Source organism: Halichoerus grypus, chromosome 11 (assembly GCF_964656455.1).
Source record: "Halichoerus grypus chromosome 11, mHalGry1.hap1.1, whole genome shotgun sequence".
NCBI lineage: Eukaryota > Metazoa > Chordata > Mammalia > Carnivora > Phocidae > Halichoerus > Halichoerus grypus.
In genome coordinates, this window is record NC_135722.1 from 5,162,576 (window position 1) to 5,184,971 (window position 22,396).

The 22,396-nt window shown below is 60.0% G+C and overlaps 4 protein-coding genes across 4 annotated transcripts; 3 read left to right on the forward strand and 1 right to left on the reverse strand.

Moving 5' to 3' along the window:
* Positions 1–38: 38 nt before the first annotated feature.
* TBX10 (T-box transcription factor 10) lies at positions 39–6,262 on the forward strand. Its single transcript, XM_078059116.1, is given in 9 exon segments — positions 39–45; positions 2,377–2,644; positions 2,759–2,860; positions 3,269–3,440; positions 4,710–4,865; positions 5,170–5,237; positions 5,452–5,546; positions 5,974–6,210; positions 6,213–6,262. Coding segments are annotated over 9 exon segments (1,155 nt in total).
* Positions 6,263–7,675: 1,413 nt separating this feature from the next.
* NUDT8 (nudix hydrolase 8) lies at positions 7,676–9,757 on the forward strand. The gene is made up of 4 exons (XM_036069718.2): positions 7,676–7,981; positions 8,615–8,747; positions 9,281–9,358; positions 9,451–9,757. The coding sequence occupies exons 1-4, from the start codon at positions 7,788–7,790 to the stop codon at positions 9,676–9,678; spliced, it is 633 nt and encodes a 210-aa protein (XP_035925611.1). The 5' UTR covers positions 7,676–7,787; the 3' UTR covers positions 9,679–9,757.
* A 135-nt stretch (positions 9,758–9,892) lies between these two features.
* On the forward strand, positions 9,893–15,661 carry LOC118521229 (double C2-like domain-containing protein gamma). Its single transcript, XM_078057723.1, has 11 exons — positions 9,893–10,170; positions 11,762–12,146; positions 12,319–12,398; positions 12,475–12,546; positions 12,762–12,871; positions 12,964–13,099; positions 13,232–13,285; positions 14,657–14,808; positions 14,906–14,987; positions 15,173–15,269; positions 15,345–15,661. Exons 1-11 carry the CDS (start codon positions 10,162–10,164, stop codon positions 15,473–15,475), a joined length of 1,308 nt encoding a protein of 435 aa, XP_077913849.1. The 5' UTR covers positions 9,893–10,161; the 3' UTR covers positions 15,476–15,661.
* Positions 15,662–16,061: 400 nt separating this feature from the next.
* NDUFV1 (NADH:ubiquinone oxidoreductase core subunit V1) lies at positions 16,062–21,405 on the reverse strand. The gene is made up of 10 exons (XM_036069612.2): positions 21,231–21,405; positions 20,072–20,154; positions 19,822–19,992; positions 18,921–19,104; positions 18,007–18,196; positions 17,395–17,607; positions 17,035–17,201; positions 16,691–16,772; positions 16,317–16,462; positions 16,062–16,215 (listed from the first exon to the last, which is right to left on the reverse strand). The coding sequence occupies exons 1-10, from the start codon at positions 21,300–21,302 to the stop codon at positions 16,129–16,131; spliced, it is 1,395 nt and encodes a 464-aa protein (XP_035925505.1). The 5' UTR covers positions 21,303–21,405; the 3' UTR covers positions 16,062–16,128.
* Between the last annotated feature and the right edge of the window lie 991 nt (positions 21,406–22,396).

The window sequence follows — 22,396 nt, forward strand, 5'->3', positions numbered from 1 at the left end:
GCAGGTCTCCTCCAGGAGCCAACGTCCAGGCTGTCCCCATGGCAGGTACGGTGTAGGCAGCCGAGGTGGCCCCACGGCTGGGCTCAGGCTCCGGGGTGATGGGGCAGGGCAGGGATTGGGTGTGGGGACCAAGGAAACCCCGCTGGACCCAGGTCCTGGGCCAGAGGGTGGGGCAGGGGCACCCCACGCTGAGGCCTCAGATCCCACCAGGGCAGGGCTGATGGGCTCACAGCCACCCAGGTACAAATATAGGGGTGCTGCCGGGCAGGGGTAATGAGTCATTCCTGGGAAGGGAAAGCCTTTTCAGGCATGGGCGACCTTGGGCCTGTCCCCTCCCCTCTCTGGGCTTCACCCATTGAGTATCAAGGTTGTGGGGGTGGGGGAGGAGCTGGACAAGAAGCCTCTAACTTCCTCTCCAGACCTGACTCCATGCTTGTGGGAAATTGTCAAATCCTGACCCCAAGGGGTGCCTACTTTGAGAGGAACCAGGCAGAGAACAGGCCCCTCCCGAGTTCCTGAGAGCACTCAAGGGTGGCCTGTTGACCGAGGTGGGCAGGGGATGGGCTCATCGAAGACTCGGGAGCCAGCGACCAGCCTGCAAAGGCCCCAGGCCCAGGGAAGCCCTGAGCCTCTCCCTTGGGGACCCAGCACCATGGATCCTGGAGCATTGGTTGCCTGGGTGATGGGCCTGCCCCCGCAGGGCCTTTGAACAGTGGACAGTTGCCCCCATCTGACGGCCTGGTCCAGATGCTGAGGGACCTCAGCCCCTGTAGCCTTCCTGCCCCTCTGGGGAATGGAGAGCTGATGGGGCCCCTCCTTCTCAGAGAGACGCACCCACTCCCAGACCGCAGCACCCCCAGGGGCTTTTGTGAGGGGCCCCAGGCCGAGCCCCACGCTCAGATGAGGCACCTGCTGAGTACCGGCTCTGGCTAGGGTGCGGCTAGAAACTAACAGTCCATGTTTCGGGACTTTTTTTTCCCTAGTGTTAATTTTTAAATTGTAGTAAAATGTACATAACATCAAAATTTTCCATTTTAGCCATTTTTAAGTGTAGAGCTCAGGGGCATGAAGGACATCCACGCTGTTGTGCACCCAGCACCACCATCCGTTAGAACTCTTGCCTCTTGCAAAACTGAAACTCTGTCCCCATGAAATGCACACTCCCCTCCCACTCCCTCTGCCCCCGGCAACCACCGTTCTCCTCCCTGTCTATGGATCGGACGATTCATGGAATCGCTCAGGATTTGTCCTTTTGTGTCTGGCTTGTTTCACTTAGCGTAACGTCCTCAAGGGCCATCTATGTCATGGCACACCGCAGAATGTCCTTCCTTTTTAAGGGGGAATAATATTCCGTTGTCTGGATAGGCCATAGTTTGCTCATCCATTCATCCATCAATGGACATTTGCGGTGCTTTCACCTTTTGGCTATTGGGAACAGTGCTGCTGTGAACACTGATGTGCACATATCTGTCCAGGTCGCTGCCCCCAGTTCCTTTTGTGCAATTCTCCATTTCTAGGTAAATGCCTAGAAGTGGAATTGCTGGATCGTATGTATGGTCATTCTGTTCTCCAGCAGCCGCGCCATTTCCCATCCCGCCAGCAATGCACACAGCACTCCAACTTCTCCGCATCCTCGCCGACACCTGCGCTTTTGCTTTGTTACTGGTTTTTGTTTTGTTTTTGGTAACAGCCCTCCTCGTGGGTGTAAAATAGTATCTCATTGTAGTTAGGATTTTTTTTTTTTAAAGTAGGTGGCGGCAAAACTTTTGGCCAAGGCTTGTACCAGGACTGCTTATCAAAAAGTGGAATTTTTAGGGAAAAGGGAGGAGGCCAGAGCAGAAAGACGTTAGGATGGGCTGCTGGAGGCAGGGTTTAGGCAGGTTTTTGAGGTCAGACACGGGTGAGAGTCACTGGTGGTGACAGCTGGGTGTCCGCGGAGCTAAGACACTCCTCCCCAACCCCACAACCTCACATAGCCTATCATGCATAACAGGTGTCCTTTTTGAAGGGTCTGCTGTGCTCCAGGCACTGTAATCCATGGACCCTATGAGGCAGGTATTAAGAACCCCGTGTGACAGATATGGAAACAAAGGATCCAAGGGGTGAAACAATTTGCTCAAAGCCATGAGGCCACTTGATGGCTCAAAGATTCCCTGGGGAACCAGACAGGCCCTGTCTCTGGCCTCCTGAGCTTTAAGTCAGCATTTACCTCATGAAGTGATGTTCAGTCAGGGGGACTCTGGGAACACAGGCCTGGCAGTCAGGGAGGGCTTCCTAGAGGAAGAGGCACTTAAGTGCCACCTGAAGGATGAGAGCTGGCTTGGTGGCAAAGGGGTGAGGCAAACGGGGGCCCACACTTTCATCCTTCCTCCCCAGCCTTCCTCTCTGCTGGCCTTGGGGTACTTGCGTCCTCAGAGCCCTACACCCTGCCCATGACCAGCTCCAGCTGGGAGCCCCGGCTGGACTCCCCATTCCCGTCAGGCCCTTCCACCGGCTCCACAGGGGCCCAAGTCGTGGCTGAGCCCAGCAAGCAGGGCCCCAAGAACCCACGTGTGTCCAATGTGACAGTTCAGCTGGAGATGAAGACTCTGTGGGAGGAATTCAACCAGCTGGGCACAGAGATGATTGTCACCAAGGCCGGCAGGTGTGAGCAGCGGGCGTGTGTGTGTGTGTGTGTGTGTGTGTGCGCGCGCGCGGGGCAGGGACAGGGGGCGGTGCTGAAGCTGCATTTGGGCTGCTGAGCACCTCTCTCCTGCAGGAGGATGTTCCCCACCTTCCAGGTGAAGATCCTGGGCATGGACACACTGGCTGACTATGCCCTGCTCATGGACTTCGTGCCTCTGGACGACAAAAGATACAGGTCTGGGGGCTGGCCAGGGAAGCAGCTCAGAGAGCAGGGGCTGAGCCAGGGAGGAGACCCCTACCTGCACTCTGGGGGGAGCCAGGGGCCAGTCGGAGCAGCAGCAGGGAGGCCTATCCTGGGGCGACAGTGGGAGCCTGAAGGCAGGGCGGGAGCCCAGCTCAGGGCAGCCAACAGTCTCAAGTGGGTAGCGGGCTAGCCTGGGCAGGCAGAGTGGGCTAGCCCAGTGCAGCCACAGGGAACTCAAGGCCGGACAGCATTCTTGGGGTTCCTCATGTGCAAGATGGGGATAGTGCATGGGCAGTAATGTTGAGGGATGGCCCCTCTGCCCCTGGCTCCAGGTGGGGGCAGCAGATGAGTGCCGTGGGGTACAGATGGGGCCCCCCTGCCACCTGCTCTGCCCCCCAGGTACGCCTTTCACAGCTCAGCCTGGCTGGTGGCAGGCAAAGCAGACCCAGTCACGCCTGGTCGTGTGCACTTCCACCCGGACTCGCCGGCCAAGGGCGCGCAGTGGATGCGCCAGATTGTGTCCTTTGACAAGCTCAAGCTGACCAACAACCTGCTGGACGACAATGGCCACGTGAGGCCCAGCCACGGTGGGGAGGGGTTAAGCCAGGGCTGGGGACACTGGGGCCTGATCATAACGAAGCCTGGGACCAGGGCTAGCCATGTCGTTAATACCCAGGGGCCTTGGTGCCCAGCACCCCCACCCGCTACTGATGGCCAATGCTGGTGGCCAAGTTCACCTGGCCAGGGGTTGGACAGCAGAGGGGACTGTCCAAGCAGGTGGGTAAGTGGGCTGGAGGTGTGGGAATGTTCCAGCAAACACTGTCCTCCTTGTAGACAGTGTTTATGGAATGCCCACCACAGGTCAGGCCCATGGTGGGTGCAGGAACACAGCATTGTTTCCACTTTGTCAAACAGACAAAGATCCCTACCTCCATGGGGCTCACCTCCTGGGGTAGGGGGCAGATGGTAAGCAAAGAATCCAGAAGGTCCTGTGTGTAGTGTCTCAGATGGTGATAAATACCAGGAGAAAAAGGAACCAGGGAGGGGGTGCTGAGACAGAGGTGAATTGTCCATTCGGGGGGGGGGGTTCTAGAAACTGCTGAGGCAATATTTGAAGAGAGATCTAAAGGAAATGGGGAAGGCAGCCTGTGCACACAGAAGTGGGAGCTGTTGCAGGGGACAGAACAGCAAGTGCAAAGGCCCTGAGGCTGCAGAATTTGGGGCCAGTCAGTGGGGGAAGTGCAAGGAGGCTCCCATGTGGCTGAAGTGGGGTGAATAGGCGAGATGGTTGGAGAGACCCTGAGGCTGCCAGGGCTGATCTGCAGAGCCCGTAGGCTGTGGAGAGGGCTCTGGCTTTTACTCTGTGCAGTGGTCACAGGAGGCTTTTGAGCAGGGGCTGACAGGTGTCAGGGAGGCCTCTCCTGGGGCCACTGTGGAAACCTGATGGCAGGGGGAGCCCAGCTCCCCCTCACTGGGGTTGCTGTGCGCAGAATGGACAGAGAAGCTGGGTGGAGGCAGGGAGACTGGCCAGGAGGTGGCTGAGGAAATCCAGGGGGACATGATGGTGATCAGGCAGAGTGGAGGTGGTGGGGTTGGAGAGGTGGTCAGATTCTGGATATTTCTGAAGGTAAAGCTGACATCGGGATGTGGATGTGAGAGAAGGCCAAGTGGCAAAAATGCTCAGGCATAAAGGGGCCTTTGCCGCAGAACCGTAGGCTCTCAAGGCCAGACTCGGCACCCCTATTATAAGAAAGGCAGTCTTCCCGCCCTGGAGAGGACTTAGCCTTGGGGAGGGTCTGCTGCTCCTCCCCTGCACACGGCCTTCTGCAACCCCCTCCAGATCATTCTCAACTCCATGCACCGCTACCAGCCCCGGTTCCACGTGGTCTTCGTGGACCCACGCAAGGACAGTGAGCGCTACGCCCAGGAGAACTTCAAGTCCTTCATCTTCACAGAGACCCAGTTCACGGCCGTGACAGCCTATCAGAACCACCGGGTGGGTTGGGCCACAGCTCACGAGGCAGCTGCCAGCCCATTTCACAGGCACGGAGACTGAGGCCCAAGGCTCTGAGCTCCCACGTGCTCACAGAGCCCTGCCCTTCTCTCCTTCTCTAGGACTCAGCGGACCTCTGCCCTCGATCATTCCCCTGCCATCATGCCCAATGGCTCCTGGGCTGAGGGGCCCAGGTCCCAGGGCCTCCTGATTGGGGTGTCCAGGGAAGATAGGGTGGCTGAATGTGGGGCCCCACAGCCTTTCCCTGGCTCAGGGCTGGCCCATAACCGTACTTTCTCCTCTGCAGATCACCCAGCTGAAAATCGCCAGCAACCCTTTTGCCAAGGGCTTTAGGGAGACTGACTCGGACTCCCGGTACTGTCTGGGCCCGGACAGCTCCGCCCGGCTGCCCTAACCCAGCCCCTCACCCCCCACCCCCGGGGCCTCTCCTAAGGCCTTGGCTCCTGCCCTTCTCTGAGGGTCATGCCCACTGACTCGTCCTGGGGTCCCACTGCCTGACTGATCACGACCCTTGGCCTGGGCTCTCCCCCTGGCCTCCTGCCTCCATTCCTGCTTGTCGCATCTTCAGGACTCTATCTCCACGAGCCCTGCTCAGCATCCCGGCCCGGAGTCACAGCAGCCTCAGCTCCTGCCTGCTGAAAGGCCCCGCAGAGCAGGAAAAAGGTTAGCCCCCCGGAGGACCAGAGCATGCACGGTGGGCAGGAAGTGAGCTGACAGGGCCATAGGGCCTCCAGCAAGGGGCTTCAGCATGTTCAGCAAGCCCACCGGGCACCTGTGTGGACAAAGAGGCGGAGGCAGAGATTTCTGAGACAATTTGGGATCAAGGGCAGAGAGAACAGGACAGGGACAAGGTGCTAAGAGCAGGGGTGGGAGGTTCAGGTGGGCTCGCTGGAGGAGGTGGCTCCTGAGCCGGGCCTTGAAGAACTGGGAAGCGTTTAGATAATGAGAGAGGGTGGGGAAGAGGGAAGGGAGAGGGAAGAGCAAGAGCAAAGGCTGAGAAGGGGAGGAATGGGATGGGAGCAGGGAAGGAACAAGGGAGGCTGAGGATGTAAGGGGAGGTCTGGGGTCTACTCACCATATCCTCCCTCAGACCCCAACAAAGCTCTGGCCTCCAACTCCAGGACATCTGCCCGGATGCACCATCAGCTGCTGTCCCCTACTGAGGCTCTGCTGGCCCCAGCCACCTACCAGCCCCTCAACTACCAGGGCCTATACCCTGGAGCCTCAAGTCCCCTCAGAATCCCAAGGGCCCGACCAACACCATATCCCCTCCCCAATATTCAGGCTGACAGAGATCAGGAGGGCCTGCCCCTCCCAGCTAGGCTGGGGTCCTGTCCCCCACTGCCATGTGCTTGGGGCCTGTCCAGGACCCTCAGTGATGATGAGGGCCCTGTGGACAGACTCCTCTTGCCCTGAACACTACCCCTTCCAGCCTTGCCTCTACAGAGGCCCTGTCCCCTTCCAAGGAGAGCAGGGCAGGTGGAAGCCTAGAGAGGGAGGCTACCTGTCCAGAATCACAGCAAGGCTGAGAAGGTGCCAGGCTTGGAAACAGCCATCTCCCCCCAATCTGTCCCCTTCTGCCTTGAGGGGTGACTCCTCCAAACCCTGCTTTACCTCTCCCTTTCTCCCAACATTAAACCATTTGGCATGAGTAGTCAGAGCACTTCTGTCCCCGGGGCTGGGGGTGGAGGGACTCAGGAACACCCAGACCCCAGATAACGGGCTGCAGACATCCCAAAGCTCTGCCCAGTGCCAGTGGTATCCCTTGGAGCACAGTGATGGCAAAGGTGGACACTAGCCAAGGGGCAGGGCTTTGAGTGAGGCTGCAGTTTCTGCTCCCCGCCTTATGTGTCCAGGTGAAGACTGAAACTGCAACTCAAAGAGGCAGCTGCTCAAAGTCAATGCAAAGCATGGTGACACCTGCCATTCCACGTATAGGTGCCCTGCCCAAGACTGGGGTGGCCTGGTCCTGAGAAGCCGGGGTCTGGAGGGACGCAGAAACATGATAGGCAGTGACCACAAGGGCCAGGCCAAGATGGGGGGGGTGGAGGGGGAGGGACTTGAGAATCCAATCAAGACTTGAAGCAGGAGAGCTTCACAGAGAGGTGACATTTAAACCAACACCTACAGGAGCAGAAATTGCGAGGGAAAGGGGCGGGGAGGAGGGGAGACAAGCTCCCAGCGGCGGGAAAAGCAGGGCAAAGGCCTGGGGCTGGAACGGGTCGCTTGGAGCCGGACGGCGCGGCGCGCACCACGCAGAGGAACCAGGAGAGGAGCCCCGAGGGGAAGCCGGCTGGGCACTCCTCCCGCAGCCCCTGACGTCCCCGGCCTCCAGGAGGGGCGCCCCGTGGATCCCCGAAACGCTGACTCCGAACATCCTGGAGCACTTCGCGTTCGGTCCTTAGGAAAGGGACGGGCACACGCGGGCGTGGAGGGACGCGGGGCCCGGCAAAGCCTCGAAGCCTGACACCCCGACTCCCGAACCCCGCCGTCACAAGGGCCGGGTCCGGAAGCTGGACGCGCGCCACGCGAGAAGCTCCACGGGCTCTGAGGCACCCCCTCCGCATCCTCGACGCCAGTTCCGCCCTCAGCCCAGGCCCGCCCCTCTGCCGGAACCCAAGTCATCGGGACTCGCCCCTTCCGGCCCCGCCCCACCAACTGGAGGCCAGGCCTCTCCCTCAGGCTCCGCCCCTCCCGCTGAGGCCCCGCCTCTTGCGTAGGCCCCGCCCCCAAGGGGCATAGCCAGTGCGGCTTCGGAGCCCCATGGGGCGGGGCGGGGCGAGGCGAGGAGACTGCTCCCGCGGCCCCGCCCAGCTTCCCAGGGGACGCGGAGTGCGAGTGCTGTCCTTCCCCTTCCCTCCCGAGGCCCGGCGCCCTCCGTGTCCCGGCTGCGCGGGGCCGGACATGCAGCCCGACTGCCTGTCAGCGGAGGGTGAGCGGCGCTGCCGGCGGCTGCTGGCTGGGGCCACGGCCCGGCTCCGCGCGCGCCCCGCGGCGGCCGCGGTGCTGGTGCCGCTGTGCTCGGTGCGCGGGGTCCCGGCGCTGCTCTACACGCTGCGGTCCAGCCGCCTGGCCGGGAGCCACAAGGGTGACGTCAGGTACACCGGCAGGGAACTCCTGTCCCTGCTGGGAGGACCGGAGGGACCTGAGCAAGGCGCTTCGCCTCTCCGAGCCTGGGTTTCCGCCCCTGGGGAACGGGTCTGGGGAGAGCCGCGCCCCGCGTCCCTCCGCGCCGAGCCTGGCGCCGCGGGTGCTCCAGTCCGGTCGCCACGCCGGACCCCTCGAGTAGCGTCCCGCACCACCTCGGGCTGGGGACACCTCTCGGAGCTGTGCCCGCCTCTCTAAAAAGGCAAGACCCCGCCCCCTGCCGGCGACTCAGGGTTGATTCGGATCCTGGAGCAGAAGCAGCTCGTGGGGCGGGGCTGCCTGGCTTCCCGCCCTGGTCCCGCCCCCGTCCCCGGTGGAAACTGGGGACGCACTAGGGTCATAGCGCCACTGGGGCCACCATAGGCAAAAGTTGCGTGTGTGAACTCCAGGGCCTCACCCTTACCCCTGTCGTTCAGGGGGGTAAACTGAGCCTGGAGAGGTCATGTGGCTTGCCCGAGGCCTCACTGCAAACTAGAGGCAGAGACAGAAGATGCTTAGGTGGGTGACTAGCCCTCTGCCACAGCTGTCACCCCCACCCACCAAGGCCCCAACAGACCAAGGACCAGGCTTCCTGTGCTTATCAGTTTCCCAGGAGGCAAATGTGACCCCACTGACCAGGATGTGGTGCACACAGCCCTAAGGGAGACCCACGAGGAGCTGGGCCTTACTGTGCCCGAGGAGCATGTGTGGGGCGTCCTGCGGCCTGTGCACGACAGGGTAAGGCTGCCAGACCCTGAGGCCACCATCAGGGACAAGGAGGGTGGTCACGGCCTCTGGCAGGCAGACGGCATGGTGGAGCACCAGACACCTGCCTGGTGGTCCTGTTCCATCCCCACACAACCCATCAGGGAAGGGCCAGGGGTATCCTAGCTCCTTTTCACCGGGGATCCTGAGGCTCAGTTCTGGGGCTGGAGGTGGCCTCGGGGTAAGCCAGCTCTGCCCAGCTTGGTGGAGGAGAGTTGGGGAAGGCTTCACAGGGTAGGCACGGATTGGATGATGAGTGGGAGATTTTAGGGGAGTAAAAGTAAGGGAAGGTTATTTTAAGTGGAGGGAACAGTCTGCAAAGGCCAAGAGGGCTGGATGGCTCTAGCGAGTTTGAGGGCCCTGAGTTAGTCAGCGTGGCTGGAGTGGGCTCAAGGGCAGGGGCCTCCAATGCTGACGGGCTCTGGATGGAAAGGTGGGGGTCTCCCTCTAGGCTCCCCTCCCCAAGGCCAGGCCTCCCCTGACTGCCTGTCACCCTCCTGCCCCAGCAAAAGGCCAGCGTCGTGCCAGTGCTTGCTGGTGTGGGCCCACTGGATCCCCAGAGTCTCAGGCCGAACCCTGAAGAGGTGAGTGGGGGGGAGGGCGGGGGGCCAACCAACTGGGGGAGGCTCTGTCCACAGCAGTCTTCCATCCGCCCTCTCACTGCCTCCTTCCACAGGTGGACGAGGTATTTGCACTCCCCCTGGCCCACCTGCTGCAGGCGCAGAACCAAGGGTATACCCACTTCTGCCAGCATGGCCACTTCAGCTACACGCTGCCTGTCTTCCTGCACGGGCCCCACCGTGTCTGGGGGCTCACGGCCGTCATCACTGAGTTCACCCTGCAGCTGCTGGCACCTGGCGCCTACCAGCCCCGCCTGGCCAGCTCAGAGCGGCCGACGGGCTGAAGGCCTGGCCACAGGCAGCCCCTTCCTTCACCCTGCCGGGCCAGCTCCAATCACGGACTGAATAAAGAGCGTTTACCAATTCTGTGGCAGCTGCATCTTCTGCATTGGGGCCTTGACTTTGGGCAGACCCCATGGGACAACTGGCCTCCTGGCTGGGGTGCCTCTGTCCCATCACGCTGTTACCCACTGACCAGTGGGCACTTATCAAGTACAGGTACTTGGCTTTCACCACAGCCCTGAGGTGGGGCCAACGCTGGCCCTGGCCGGTGAGACGAGGGCTCAGAGAGAAGAGACACCTTGCCCAAGGTCACCCCAAGCTAGGACTTGGGCCAAGCCCTCTCTGACTCTAGAGGCCACACTCAGCCACTACTCAGCCAGTTCCTGCTCCCACCTCTGTGTGTAGCTGACCCCGTGCCAGGCTGCAGGAATCCAAAGAGGAGCCCCACTTGTTACTGCAAAGTTCCAAGACGCCCAGCTCCTACCATGCACCAGGTACTATGCTGGGGCCTTATCTTCAGATGCTGCCCTGGCCTCTGGGCGTGACTCAGTTCCTGGGGAAGACCTCAGAGCAGGTCCCACGTAATCATGTGATTGTATATTAATTAATCACAGATAATAGTGGAATTATACATCAGTTATGTAGACCAGAGAGAGGTGGTAAGCAATCTGACCTTGTCATGGTGGACTGGGCAGTATTAGCCAGGACAGGTGATAGGAAACTCCACCCACTAGCCGACTTTGCCAAAAGAGGATAAACTCGAGATACACTACCTTCAGGCATGGCTGGATCCAGGGGCTCAGGGGCTCTCTCTTACTGTGCTTTGCACTGTGTCGGCCTCACTCTTGGAGAATCTCTACTCTGCAGGGGTGAGAGGTAAGGGGAGGGCAACAGCTGTAGGGTGGCACAGCACCAGTATCCCATCAACAGAGAACAGAGTTCCTCTCTCTGGCCGTTTAACCCAGTTGTACTTCGTTGGCCCTCCCTGAGCCTGTCACATGGCCTGCTCTAGCTGGAATTAATTGTTTGGCAGGGTCTGTGGGCAGAGAACTGGGGAGCAGGATGAACCTTCTAGACTGAGACTAGGGAAGGGGCAGTCCCCAAAGGACCAATGGGAAGAGAGAAGGGAAGGCTGAGTAGGTAAAAAACCAGCCAAATTCCCCTGCAGAGTGACCTTGAAACCAAAGGTGGGCAAGGGCAGGCCAGATCAAAGGGCAAAGGAGGGAAGTTGGAGCAGAAGGAGCAGCATATGCACAAAGTTTGGGGTGTTCGAGGAAACAAGATTAGCAACGTGGGGGTGGGGAGGGGCTCCACCACTCAGGGGCCACCATGGGGTGTCAAGGGGACATGCTTCAGTGGTGGGTTAGGATTTTGTTCCAGGCTGGGAGAGGGGCAGACAGGTGTTGAAGTGATATGATTCGTGTTTGTAAAGCTTGGGCTGCAAGAGGCCCAGATTGCAGACGCCCTCCTCCTTGGAGTCTCCTCCCTGGGCGCCCATCCCTGCTCCACAGGAGCCCTGTCACCTCCACCTCCCGTGCGCCCCCTCCACACCTCCCAAAGTGTCCCCCCCACCACCATCCACTCCTACATACCTCCCCACGTGCACCCTCCCCCAGCATCCCGCCTGCCTCACCTACCCCTTCCTTCACGGGCCCCTCCCATTGCCCCTCACACTTCACACCCCTTGTGTCATCTCTGGCCCTCCAGACTCCTCACCTGGGAGCAGGGCGCATGATGGTGGTAAAAATAACTCTGACAGTGTGTGAAGTGGGGGTGAGGGAGGTGGGCGGCTGAGCCCCTGCACTGAAGAAGGGACCCTTGGGGTTGAGGGCAGAGAGGTGCCAGCCTCCCGAGCCCCGCCCCTTCCCCCTCCCTCACGGGTTCTGGGAGGCCCTTTGCTCAGGCTCTTGCTCTTGAGGGTCACCCCAGTCTGGCTTATACTCAGCGAACCAAACCAGGTGGAGGAGCTCACAGAGCGGTGAGTAGCCAGGGGCCTAACTACCAGCACCCCGGGGGCCTCCTTCAGGTTGGAGCCCCCCACTTCTCCCCCACCCCACCTGCTTTGACGCTGCACTCTGTCCTCAGGTCCTGGCTGCCACCCAAGACCCCCCTCAGCACCCTCAGGGATGCCTCTTCACCCTGGCTCCTTGGCCCGCTGCACTCCCCCCGTCTCCAGCCGTGGGGGCTTCTCTGAGTCCCTGCCCCCATGTCCAAGCCCCCATGGCAGGCACCGCGGCAGGGAGCGGGGGGCAGCCACAGCGGGTGAGCATGCAGGAGCACATGGCCATCAATGTGAACCCCGGCCCCATCCGGCCCATCCACCGCATTTCCGACTATTTCCCACACTTCTACCCCTTCGCTAAGCACACCCTGCGCACCCCAGAGCCGCACCCTGCAGTGACCCCGGCCATACGCTCTGCACCCCAGCCGCAGCCTGACCCAGAGCCAGAGGGAGATTCAGACGACAGCAGTGAGTGGGGGCAGGGGACCAGGGGAGCACTCCTGGCCCGGCCTGGCCAGGGTAGGGTTTGGGGCATCCCAAGCATCCGACCGGGGAGGGGCAGGGCAGGAGCCATGGTGCCATTTGGGGTACGGGGCAGGGGTCGAGGTAGGAGCTGACCCTGCCTGCCACCTGCCATCAGCTGCCCTGGGAACACTCGAGTTTACGCTTCTTTTTGACGCGGACAACAGCGCCCTGCACTGCACGGCTCACCGTGCCAAGGTGAGGATGGGGGCGGGGGTCTATGGGCAAAGGGCCTGGGCCACAGGCCTGCCTCACATTCATTGTCTCTTCTCAGGGTCTCAAGCCACCTGCCTCGGGCTCTGTGGACACCTATGTCAAAGCCAATCTGCTGCCAGGGGCCAGCAAGGTGAGGGTGACACCCAGGCCCCTACTGATGCCCCTTGGCCACACCCAGCCCGGAACACCCACCTGGCCCTGCCCTGCCCCTCCCCGCCAAAACCTGGACATCAGGCATGGAGCTCCCCATTGCTGGGATGTGCAATGGGGGGCCTACCAGGGCGGTGGGCCAGAGTGGGGCTCTGGGGCCCAAGGAGGCCCTGATCTACCCTACCTTGCCCCCAGGCCAGCCAGCTGCGGACCCGCACGGTTCGGGGCACAAGGGGGCCTGTCTGGGAGGAGACACTCACCTATCATGGCTTCACCTGCCAGGATGCTGGGCGAAAGACTCTGCGGTGAGGACCTGGCCTGGGCCACAAGGCGACAAGGCTGAGGTGGGGGGTGGGGGGAGGCTTGCCTGGCCAGGGCTGACCCGGGGGGCCACCAGGCTGTGTGTGTGTGAGGACCCACGGCTGCGGCGACGGCGGCGGGCGCTTCCTCTGGGAGAGCTGCGGGTGCCCCTGAGGAAGCTGGTGCCCAATCGAGCCAGGAGCTTCAATGTGTGTCTGGAGAAGCGGAAGCTGGTGAGTGGGGCTGGCACAGGTTGGGGTGTGGGTACCAAGATCCTTGTGGTGGGGAAGCTGGAAAGGGGAGCAGCAAGGAGGGGGACCCTGGGCAATGTCTGGCCAAGGTGACCAGGCTCTCTGCTCTTTCAGACCAAGAGGCCCAAGAGCCTGGACACAGCCCGTGGCATGTCCCTGTATGAGGAGGTGGGTAGGACGGTGGGACCAAGCAGGGATGGGGGGGGCAGGCCTGGGGGCCCAGGCTGAAGTGCATCAGGCAGGGCCTGAGGTGGGCTGAGGAGGTGTGTTCAGGCCCAGGTGGGCTTGGGGAAACTGAGGCCATCTCTCTCACAGGCCCTAGCATTCGTAGCCCCAGGGAACAGCCAGACCCCAGTGCCTGGGCAGGGAGGGTGACACCCCGGCCAGAGCAGCCCAGAGCAACTACTGGGTACTGGGACAAGCAAAGCCCTCAGAAGCAGACACACAAGCCAGGTGGAAGCAGACGCTGAAACTGGTGGGCTCTGTCCATGGCCCAAGTTGGGAGGGCAGGTCAAGGTCCAGGAGAGAATGGACAGCAGGTGGGGCTCCCTGGCTTCTAGGTCGATCCCTAGGGCATTGTGGGTACCATTTCTGGGGCTAGTAGCCCTAGACAGGCCCTTATCGGGAGGCAGAGATGACTGCAGGGGGCCCTATGCCAAAGACCAAAGGCATGGCCAGAACCCCAACCCCACCCCCAGCTCAGCTGGGGCGAGGCACCTGCAAGGCTGAGGGCAGGCCCTCCCCGGCTCCTCCAGGACGGAAGGGCCAGGTGCTGCTGTCTGCCCCCTGGTGGAGCCGCAAGTTGCTGCACCTGCCAATTAGCCAAGGCCAGGCTGGCAAGTCCCACCCAGGTGGGGCAGGCCCCCTGAGAGGCGCACTTCCTGTCCCAGCCCCACAACACAGAAGCACCACTGCGCCAGGCCGGTGCTTATGGAATATCCTTTACTGAGAAGTGAATGTGAGCAAGGCGGTTAGGCTTTCTGTAAACTGAATCCTATGTTAAGTACGGGAGAAGCACGTTCTTCCTGGGCATCCTCCCCAAGTCCTTTGCAAGCACCAGGGGCTGAGGGTGGCAAAGGCCATTCAGTCCCCTGGGCGGTGGGGGGGTGAAGAGGGTGGGGTTTGTAGCTTTTTAGTGACCTCTACGTCAGTCGGGTAGAGAACAGCCTCTTGGAGCTGCTTCTGTGACACGGGGGAGGGTGGCGATGGGCGCTTAGTGAGAGGCCATTTAGGAAGCTCCTAGCATGTTTGTGCCACTCAGACACCAGCGCCCTTCCCCTCCGTGACAAAGATGCCCTGGGCTGACCAGTACCGTGGTCTGAGCAAGCCCCTCCCCTTCGCAGGCCCTGGAGGGGCCGCTGGATCTGGAAGTTCCCTTCCAGGGCACCAGGCCAGTGACTGTTTTTGGAAGCAGAATCATGACATTAAATTGTTGGCCCCTGATTTTTCTGCAGCCAGCTCAAGTTGTCCCGTGGGGGCTGACAGTGGCGGGTGGGCGGGCTCTGGGCTGCACCCGCTGACCACACCCCACCCCTGCAGGAGGAGGTGGAGGCCGCAGGGGAGGAGCGCGGGCGCATCCTGCTGTCCCTGTGCTACAGCTCTCGGCAGGGCGGCCTGCTGGTGGGCGTGCTGCGCTGCGCCCACCTCGCCCCCATGGATGCCAACGGCTACTCGGACCCCTTTGTCCGCCTGTGAGTGTACATGGGTGGACAGGCAGGTGGGCAGTGGGGCTTCCCCAGAGCCCCTTTCCAGGGCCACACCTAACCTGACCCCATCTTCCCCAACCAGTCTCCTGTGTCCAAATGTGGGGAAGAGATCTAAATACAAGACCAGTGTTCGGAAGAAGACCCTGAACCCCGAGTTCAATGAGGTAGGCCAGGGTCAGGTGGAGGCAGTCCTAGCTGCTCTGGGGTTGGGGAGGTCGGTGTTCTGTCTCACTCAGAAAGCACAAGTCCCGTCCCCTAACCTGAGCAACTCACCTCCCTGAGCCTGTCTCTGAACCTGTAAAGGACTCAAGGCCCCCTCCTTCCTGCCTTTCTGCCCCCTTCCTTGCAGGAGTTCTTCTACGCAGGCCCGAGGGAGGAGCTGGCCCAGAAAACGCTGCTGGTGTCTGTATGGGACTATGACCTGGGCACAGCTGACGACTTCATCGGTGAGAATGCGGGGGAGCGGGGTGAGGGACCCAATGGGCTCCCACATGGCTCCTGACCCCTGTCCCCCAACCCAGGTGGGGTACAGCTGAGTAGCCAGGCAGGCGGGGAACGCCAGCGGCACTGGTGTGAATGCCTGGGCCGCAGTGACTGCCGACTGGAGCTGTGGCACCCACTGGACGGCACGCCCCTCGAGCTCAGCGACTAGAAGGGGTACCTGGCCTGGCCCTGCTCACCACCCTCCCCAAAACTGACCCGTAGAGCTGGGAGGACCTGGAGCTGCCCCACCCACCGTGCCCAACCCCATGCCAAATTGTTTGCTTCCTTACCCCCCCTTTCAAATTCACCCCACTGCCAATCATGAAGCAAGAATAAACCTGCAAACCAGACCAGACAGAGTCTGCTCTTTTCCCTGCCCATCACCTCACAGGGCAGACTGGGCCCTGTTCTCCTTGCTCCCACCCTCCAGAAGCCCACACTGGGCCAGGCCCAGGTCTGGACCCCAGGCCACTGTTTTCCCCTCGTCACACTGGGAAAGCCCCGTTCCCACCGCCGCTGCCATCTGCACTGAGGGATGGGCGCTCAAGATGGTCTAGGACAGACTGACCAGACTGACCCACAGGAAGCCAAGATGTGGATTCATGACATGACCTTGAGTTGACCTATCCCCACCCACAAGTGGGGTCCAAGCGGGGTATGGGAAGCCTCTAACTCTGTCTGGGAAATAGACTTCCATGAGTAATGGGCTACAGTGGCAGAGTAAAGAGCAAGGCCACAGAAAAGATGCATCAGGAGAGTGGGCAGCAGTGACTTTATTGTCCAGCCATCTGGACAGATGGACATCAGCACAAGGCAGCAGGCTCAGGAGGCAGCTTGCCTGGCCTGGTGCTGCAGGGCAAACCTCTGCATCCGCTCCTCAAGCTCCGGCCGAAAGTGGCGGATCAGGCCCTGGAGGCGAGTAGCAGACACGGTGAAGCAGAGCTGAAAATCCCAGTACCCTAAGCCCTCAGCACCCCCACCCCAGTGCCCACAAGCAGGGCAGCGAGTACCTGCACAGGCCAGGCGGCTCCATCACCCAGGGCACAAATGGTGTGTCCCTCTATCTGTTTGCTGATCTCCCAGAGGGAGTCGATCTCGGCTGGCCGGGCGTCCCCCTTCACAAAGCGGGCCATCACCTTGTTCATCCAGTCCACACCTGCAGCCACCGCAGCAAGAGAGGGCCCGGTGATCCTCAGCCAGCGCGTGGGGAATAGCACTCCAAGGGTGTGGGCCACGGGGAGGGTGGGGCCGAGAGAAGCTACGGCCAGCGGGGGAGCAGCAGCTGTCCATTCAGTGTCCAGAGCCCACCCAACCTTTGCCCGTGTGCCCGACCTAGGCCTAGGGTGAGCCACAGAGAAAGCCCCACCCCGCCCCGGGTGCTCACCCTCGCGGCATGGGGTGCACTGGCCACAGCTCTCATGCTTGTAGAACTCAATAAGGCGGGCGATGGCTTTCACAACATCTGTCTGGGGTGACCAGAGACAATGAGCAGGCCCCTAGGCCGGAGCCTCAGCCCCCCAGCAGCACCCCCAATTCCGGCAGCGTTCTGGCCGCCTCCTCCCCGACCCCGGACATCCGGCACTGCCCAGACCCCAAGAGGCATTCTCTCAGGGACGATTTCTCTCCTCTCCCACCTGACTGTATCTCAGGTCACAGGAACTGGGACCAAGAGCTGGCAATGCCCCAGGGAGGGGTACTGACTGGGTGGGGAGCAGAGGCGGCCCTTACCGAGCGGTCCATGACAATCACAGCGGCCGTGCCCAGGCCCGTCTGCGCCTGCACCAGCGCGTCAAAGTCCATGAGCACCGTCTCACACACCGACTTGGGGATCAGTGGTGTGGATGAGCCACCGGGGATCACAGCAAGGAGGTTGTCCCAGCCACCTATGACACCCCCTGGGACCATAGTCAGTCCCCAGAAGGATGGATGGTCAGGGTTGGGACCAGCACAGCTGCCTAGTCCTGACCCCAGGACCTCTGTCAGCCCCTGTGCAGAGCTGCCTCAGGAGGCCATCCCACCCTGGCTCTCTTCACGGCCATCCTGCCCTGCTCCTGCCCTGCTCCGGCCCTGAGTGGCCCCAGGCCTCACCAGCATGCTTTTCAATCAGTTCCTTCAGCGGTACAGACATCTCCTCCTCCACGGTGCAAGGGTGGTTGACGTGGCCAGAGATATTGAACAGCTTGGTGCCCGAGTTGCGCTCACGACCAAAACTGGCAAACCATGCACCCCCACGGCGGCAGATGGTAGGGGACACAGCCACTGTCTCCACATTGGCCACGGTTGTGGGGCAACCGAACACTCCTGTGGAGGAATGGGATGAGGGACTGGTGGCCACCAGAGGGCGGGGACAGGTTCGATCAGGTTTCCCAGCAGTGGGGTCTGTCCTAGGGTCCTGCTCTGTGACCCAGCTCCCCTTCACCCTTTTGTCATTCCCATCCCCGATTAGACCCCGAACTCTAGCAGGCACTGCCCTGCCTTTTCACCCCCCTCCCCCTGGTCCCTGGAGGGCTGGAGAGGAGCTGGCTGTCTGACATGGGGGCATGAGGGGCTGTAGGCAGAGCCTCTATGTTGTTCCCACCCTGCTCTGGCCCCCAGGCCAGAAGGAACTCAGAAATCCCCTAAGAATGACCAGCGGGGACCTGCAGCCAGATGGGATTCCACAGGACACAGCACAAGGCCCAGGATCGGGCCAGCTCTTACCCACGTCAGCAGGGAAAGGTGGCTTCAGGCGGGGCTTGCCCTGCTTGCCCTCGATGGACTCGATGAGCGCCGTCTCCTCCCCACAGATGTAGGCCCCAGCTCCACGCACAACAAACACATCAAAATCATAGCCAGAGCCGCAGGCATTCTTGCCAATCAGACCAGCCTCGTAGGCCTCTCGGATGGCCACCTGTGGGACAGGAATGTGAGGGCACCACTCCCGCCAGCCCAGGAACACTGTGTGGTGGGGAGGGGCACAGGCCCAGGAGCCCATGTTCACCAAAGTCCAGGCAAAGCTCCCCTTGGACATGAGCAGAGGATGCTCTGAGAGAGGGGTGGCGACTTTTACAATGTGTGTGCTACTTTTGTAATAACAACACTTAACAAATTCTCCAACTACATGTATTTTTAAAAGAAAGGCTGAGGAAATCATGAAAATTTTAATAAGCAGTTTCCTACAGATAGTGGATCTGTGGAAGATTTGTGTACGGTACGGTTTCCTATCTTTATAATGAGCGAGTACAACTTCTGCAACAGAGGAAAAGACCCTTGAGGTTGGTCTTTAAATATGTAGCAATAACACTTATACATAATTGCTACTATGTGCCAGGCACTGTCCCAGCGCTGTTCCCGTATCCCTCCTCACTGTTAAGGCAAGAGCCTAATAGAATGGTGTGGGACTCTGGCCCTAGACCCATCATTGCAGGTGCCACCAAGCTCAGAATGGCTGAAATGACCCCTTGACCCTTCTGCAGGAAAAATGCCTGCGAGCCCACCCCTGCCCCAGGAGTCACAGAGTCCTGAAAGCCTCCCAAGTTGAGGCTTTGAAACATACAGAAAGAGCCTGGAGGTGGCTCTGGGGGCCACACACACTGAGCACCCTCCCCTCTGCGGAGGCCCCTCCCCTTTCCCACCTGCAGATTGGAAGCCTCATTGTAGAATTCCCCTCGGATGTAGATGTAGGCAGCACGGGCGCCCATGGCCCGGCCCCCGACTAGGCAGCCTTCCACCAGCTTGTGGGGATCGTGGCGCATGATCTCCCGGTCCTTGCAGGTGCCTGGCTCCCCCTCGTCTGCATTCACAACTAGATACTTGGGCCTGTGGGTGCCAGCGTATCAGTGAGGCTAGAGGGCCACCAGGGCTGGGCCTTCAACCACACGCCACCCCACTCCACCCAAGGAGGCCTCAAAGAGGTCTCCTCTGATAGCCAATCCCTCCCTGTCCTCCCAACATGTTCCCAGGGGCTCTGCTTGCTCACCATCGATGACAGAGAGCTCACTGCCTATTACATCTTTGGATGGCTATGACCACAGGAAAGGTCTTTGTTCTGCTCGGTCCAAATGTCCCCTTGTGCTTTCCTAAGAGCCCAGAATCTGCTCTTGGTCACACAGAACCTTCCTGAACCTCTGCCATGCCTCTGGGGTCAAAAGGAGGTAAAGCAGCTGACGTCTATCATTTGCTTCCTATGCGCCATCAATGTGAGGGCCAAAAGCTGTACGAATACTATCTATTTAATCCCTGCACAATATAATATCTACTTACAAAAAAGAAAACTGAGTTCAAAAAGACCAGGAGACTGCACAAAACTATATAATTAGAAGGCAGAACTGACCAATGCCTGAGTCAAAATCTTGTGTTGATTCTGCTACCCCTGAGGAAGACCTGATAGAACTAAGTCCCACCTACTTGAGCTCTGGTGACATTTTCCCATTCATTCAGTCTTAAGTTTCCAAGGAAACAGCCCCAAGGCCCAGGTAAGCCACAGCTACCTCCAAGGCTTCTCCTGCAAGCCCAGCTCTGCCTCCCTACACACACCTGCCATCTGAGGGTTTATTCATGAAGCTCCATTTGAGGCCAGTGGGGAAGCCAGCACCTCCACGGCCCCGCAAGCCGGACGTCTTGACCTCACCCAGGATCCAGTCAGGCCCCTTCAGCAAGATCTCCTTTGTCTTGTACCAGTCACCTCGACTCTGGGCACCTTTCAGCCTGGACAGAGTGGGAAAGGCACTGAAGGGGAGGCTCTGCTCCAGGACCACCCACCGAGCTAAGGACACCGCCATCTCACCTCCAGTCATGGCGGCCATACAGGTTGGTGAAGATCCGGTCTTCGTCCTTCAGCGAGCCAAATGAGGTTTTCTTGGGTGCTGTCTGAAGACACAAAGGGTCAGGAGTCCCAGGACAGTTCTGGGGCCATGAAGGGCCTGGCCATAAGTTACAGATTCTTGGGTCCCCCCGATTAGATGGGGCTGGGCTGAGAAGAGGTTAGGGGCCTAAGCCTCAGAACCCTCCGTGGCATCATACTACCACCACCACTTAGTAAGCACTTCCTGATTAGCAGGCGTTAGGCTAAGCATCTGACCTCCAAAACCCCATTTCATCCTCATAACCTTGAGACACGAATGATTTCCCCTGTTATAGAGGAGGAAACTGAGGTTAAGAACAAACAGAACTTATGGAGGGGCACACAACCAAAGCAGTAGATGGAACTGGAACTCAGGTCTGTTGTAGTCAAAGCCCACGCCTGAACCACAGCACCATACCATCTCCCTGCGCCCAGTGTGAAGTGTCCATTCACTTGCCTGGTTATCCTGCTGGACCAAAACTTGGTCAGACCAGGGCCTTACATTACTAACTCTGCTGGAAACAAAATGTGTTCACTGATGGAAAAGGAACGCTTCACTGGGCTGGGATACAAGGTGATGGAGGGAGACCCACTTCAGATAAAACTGATGAGAAGTGGGGTCTGGAATTCCACGTCACCCAGTGGCAAGCACCCCAGGTGAGGGCTAAGGGTACCTGGCTTCCAGACTCCCATCCCCTTAAAGTCATTACGGGGAGCAGAACGCTGGATGGGGCATCAGGAGACGCACATCCTCCCCAAAGCTTGTCTTCTGCATCTGTAAAATGGGGCAATGATACCTTTACCCTGCATAAGGTTATGCCAAGGAAGGAACGAGACAAGGACGCTTCCCACCTGCAAAATTTTCCGCTATGTCGCCCGGCTGTTAAACAGGGAAGCCAAGGAGCCGGAGGGTTGGGGAAGTCAGCCTTCCATTGGGACCCATTCCCCTCTACACCTAGGCTGGAGCGGCAACCTTCCTGCTGGGCTGGGGAAATGAGGGTTCTCTAGAAGGCACTACAGACCGAGGAGACGGCGCGCGCAGAGGCACTGCAGCGAGACCGGGCCCTCGGACACCCCTGGTCGGAGTCAGGCCGGGCCTCACCGTGTTGCCGCTGAAACGCACAGACACCCGAGCGGGAAGCGACCCGCTGAGCAGCCGCCGTGTCGCCAGCATCGCGGGAGACCGTTCAGTCACCTCCCGCTGTCACCTTCACGGCCCCGAAGCTCAGGAACCGGCGCGCTGGGGACGCTAGGCGGCGCATAGGAAAAACGTCACGCGCCCTGGCGCCGGCTGCGCGCCCAAGCTGCCCTGCGCCTCTCTCGCCCCGCCCCCGGCCCCGCTTCCACATAAGAGGAAGTCTGGCGCGGCTGCTGCTGGGAAATGTAGTCCCATCGGCCTCGAGGCCCGCCCTCCACCCTCTGCAAGTCGGCGCTTAACCTCTCGCTCCTCTGTCCGGCTTGTTCACGTGTGCTCCCGGACCCCAGACTTTCTCTTCTTTTCTTTTCTTTTAATGTCCATTTTATTTTACACCCCAAGTAAACAAACGTGGCGTGACGCTTTCTGCTGGGTTCTGGTGTCTTCCACGTTCTACAGGTTCTGCCTTTAATGTGCACCTGTTGTATGCACAAGTGTACGGCCCAAGGAGAAATCAGACTGGTTACGGCCCGACGACCGTCATGACTGCGTTGTGATTATTCTGTCCTAGTCCAAGCCTTGACTGATCTCTCCCCAGCCCCACTCTGGGCACCCCAGGGCTCAGGGAAGTATTGCTCAGTAGGGGCAGAGAGCAGGGACAGCTCCAGAGGCAGGCAGGGGATAGTTGGTGGAGGTCTTAGGTTGGGGTGAGGCGGAGAGAGTGGAGATGGTGGAGATGGTCAGTGAGTGGCACGTCCTCTTGCCCGCGGTGCTAAGCTCTCCCAGCCAATTCTGTCCTCAGCCCATCAGTAGAGCCTGGCACTTGACACTCTTGCTTGAAATCTTGGAGTGGCCCCTACAGCCTTCACAGCCAGCCCCCCCTGGCATTTAAGGACTCCGCCTCTCCCCCGGCAGAGTCATCAGGCCCAGACAACGTCACCCACGCAGCCCCTGCCCAGGACCTCCTCTTCTTGGGACTTTACTGTCCTCCCCTTACTCTGTGCTCCCCGGGCATGAGGAGGTCATGCGTCCTTTGCTTTCTCTGGAAGTCTCGGAAGACTGATTTGCTCTTGTCTTTTCAGTTCGCTGGCACGCTTTGGCTGTGAGATGTTACCCTGGTCCGGTGACAAGCA

Bases quoted from the DNA above. Each gene is read 5' to 3' on its own strand.
- NUDT8 (XM_036069718.2), top strand. From the start codon at position 7,788: ATGCAGCCCGACTGCCTGTCAGCGGAGGGTGAGCGGCGCTGCCGGCGG. The intron at 8,748-9,280 runs GTAAGGCTGCCA...CTCCTGCCCCAG, and splicing joins TGCGGCCTGTGCACGACAGG to CAAAAGGCCAGCGTCGTGCC. The intron at 9,359-9,450 runs GTGAGTGGGGGG...CTCCTTCCACAG, and splicing joins TCAGGCCGAACCCTGAAGAG to GTGGACGAGGTATTTGCACT.
- LOC118521229 (XM_078057723.1), top strand. The intron at 12,547-12,761 runs GTGAGGGTGACA...CCTTGCCCCCAG, and splicing joins TGCTGCCAGGGGCCAGCAAG to GCCAGCCAGCTGCGGACCCG. The intron at 12,872-12,963 runs GTGAGGACCTGG...GGGGGCCACCAG, and splicing joins GCTGGGCGAAAGACTCTGCG to GCTGTGTGTGTGTGAGGACC.
- NDUFV1 (XM_036069612.2), bottom strand. From the start codon at position 21,302: ATGCTGGCGACACGGCGGCTGCTCAGCGGGTCGCTTCCCGCTCGGGTG. The intron at 16,773-17,034 runs GTAAGGGCCGCC...TGGTCACCCCAG, and splicing joins TGATTGTCATGGACCGCTCG to ACAGATGTTGTGAAAGCCAT. The intron at 16,463-16,690 runs GTGAGCACCCGG...CGGTGGCTGCAG, and splicing joins GTGCACCCCATGCCGCGAGG to GTGTGGACTGGATGAACAAG.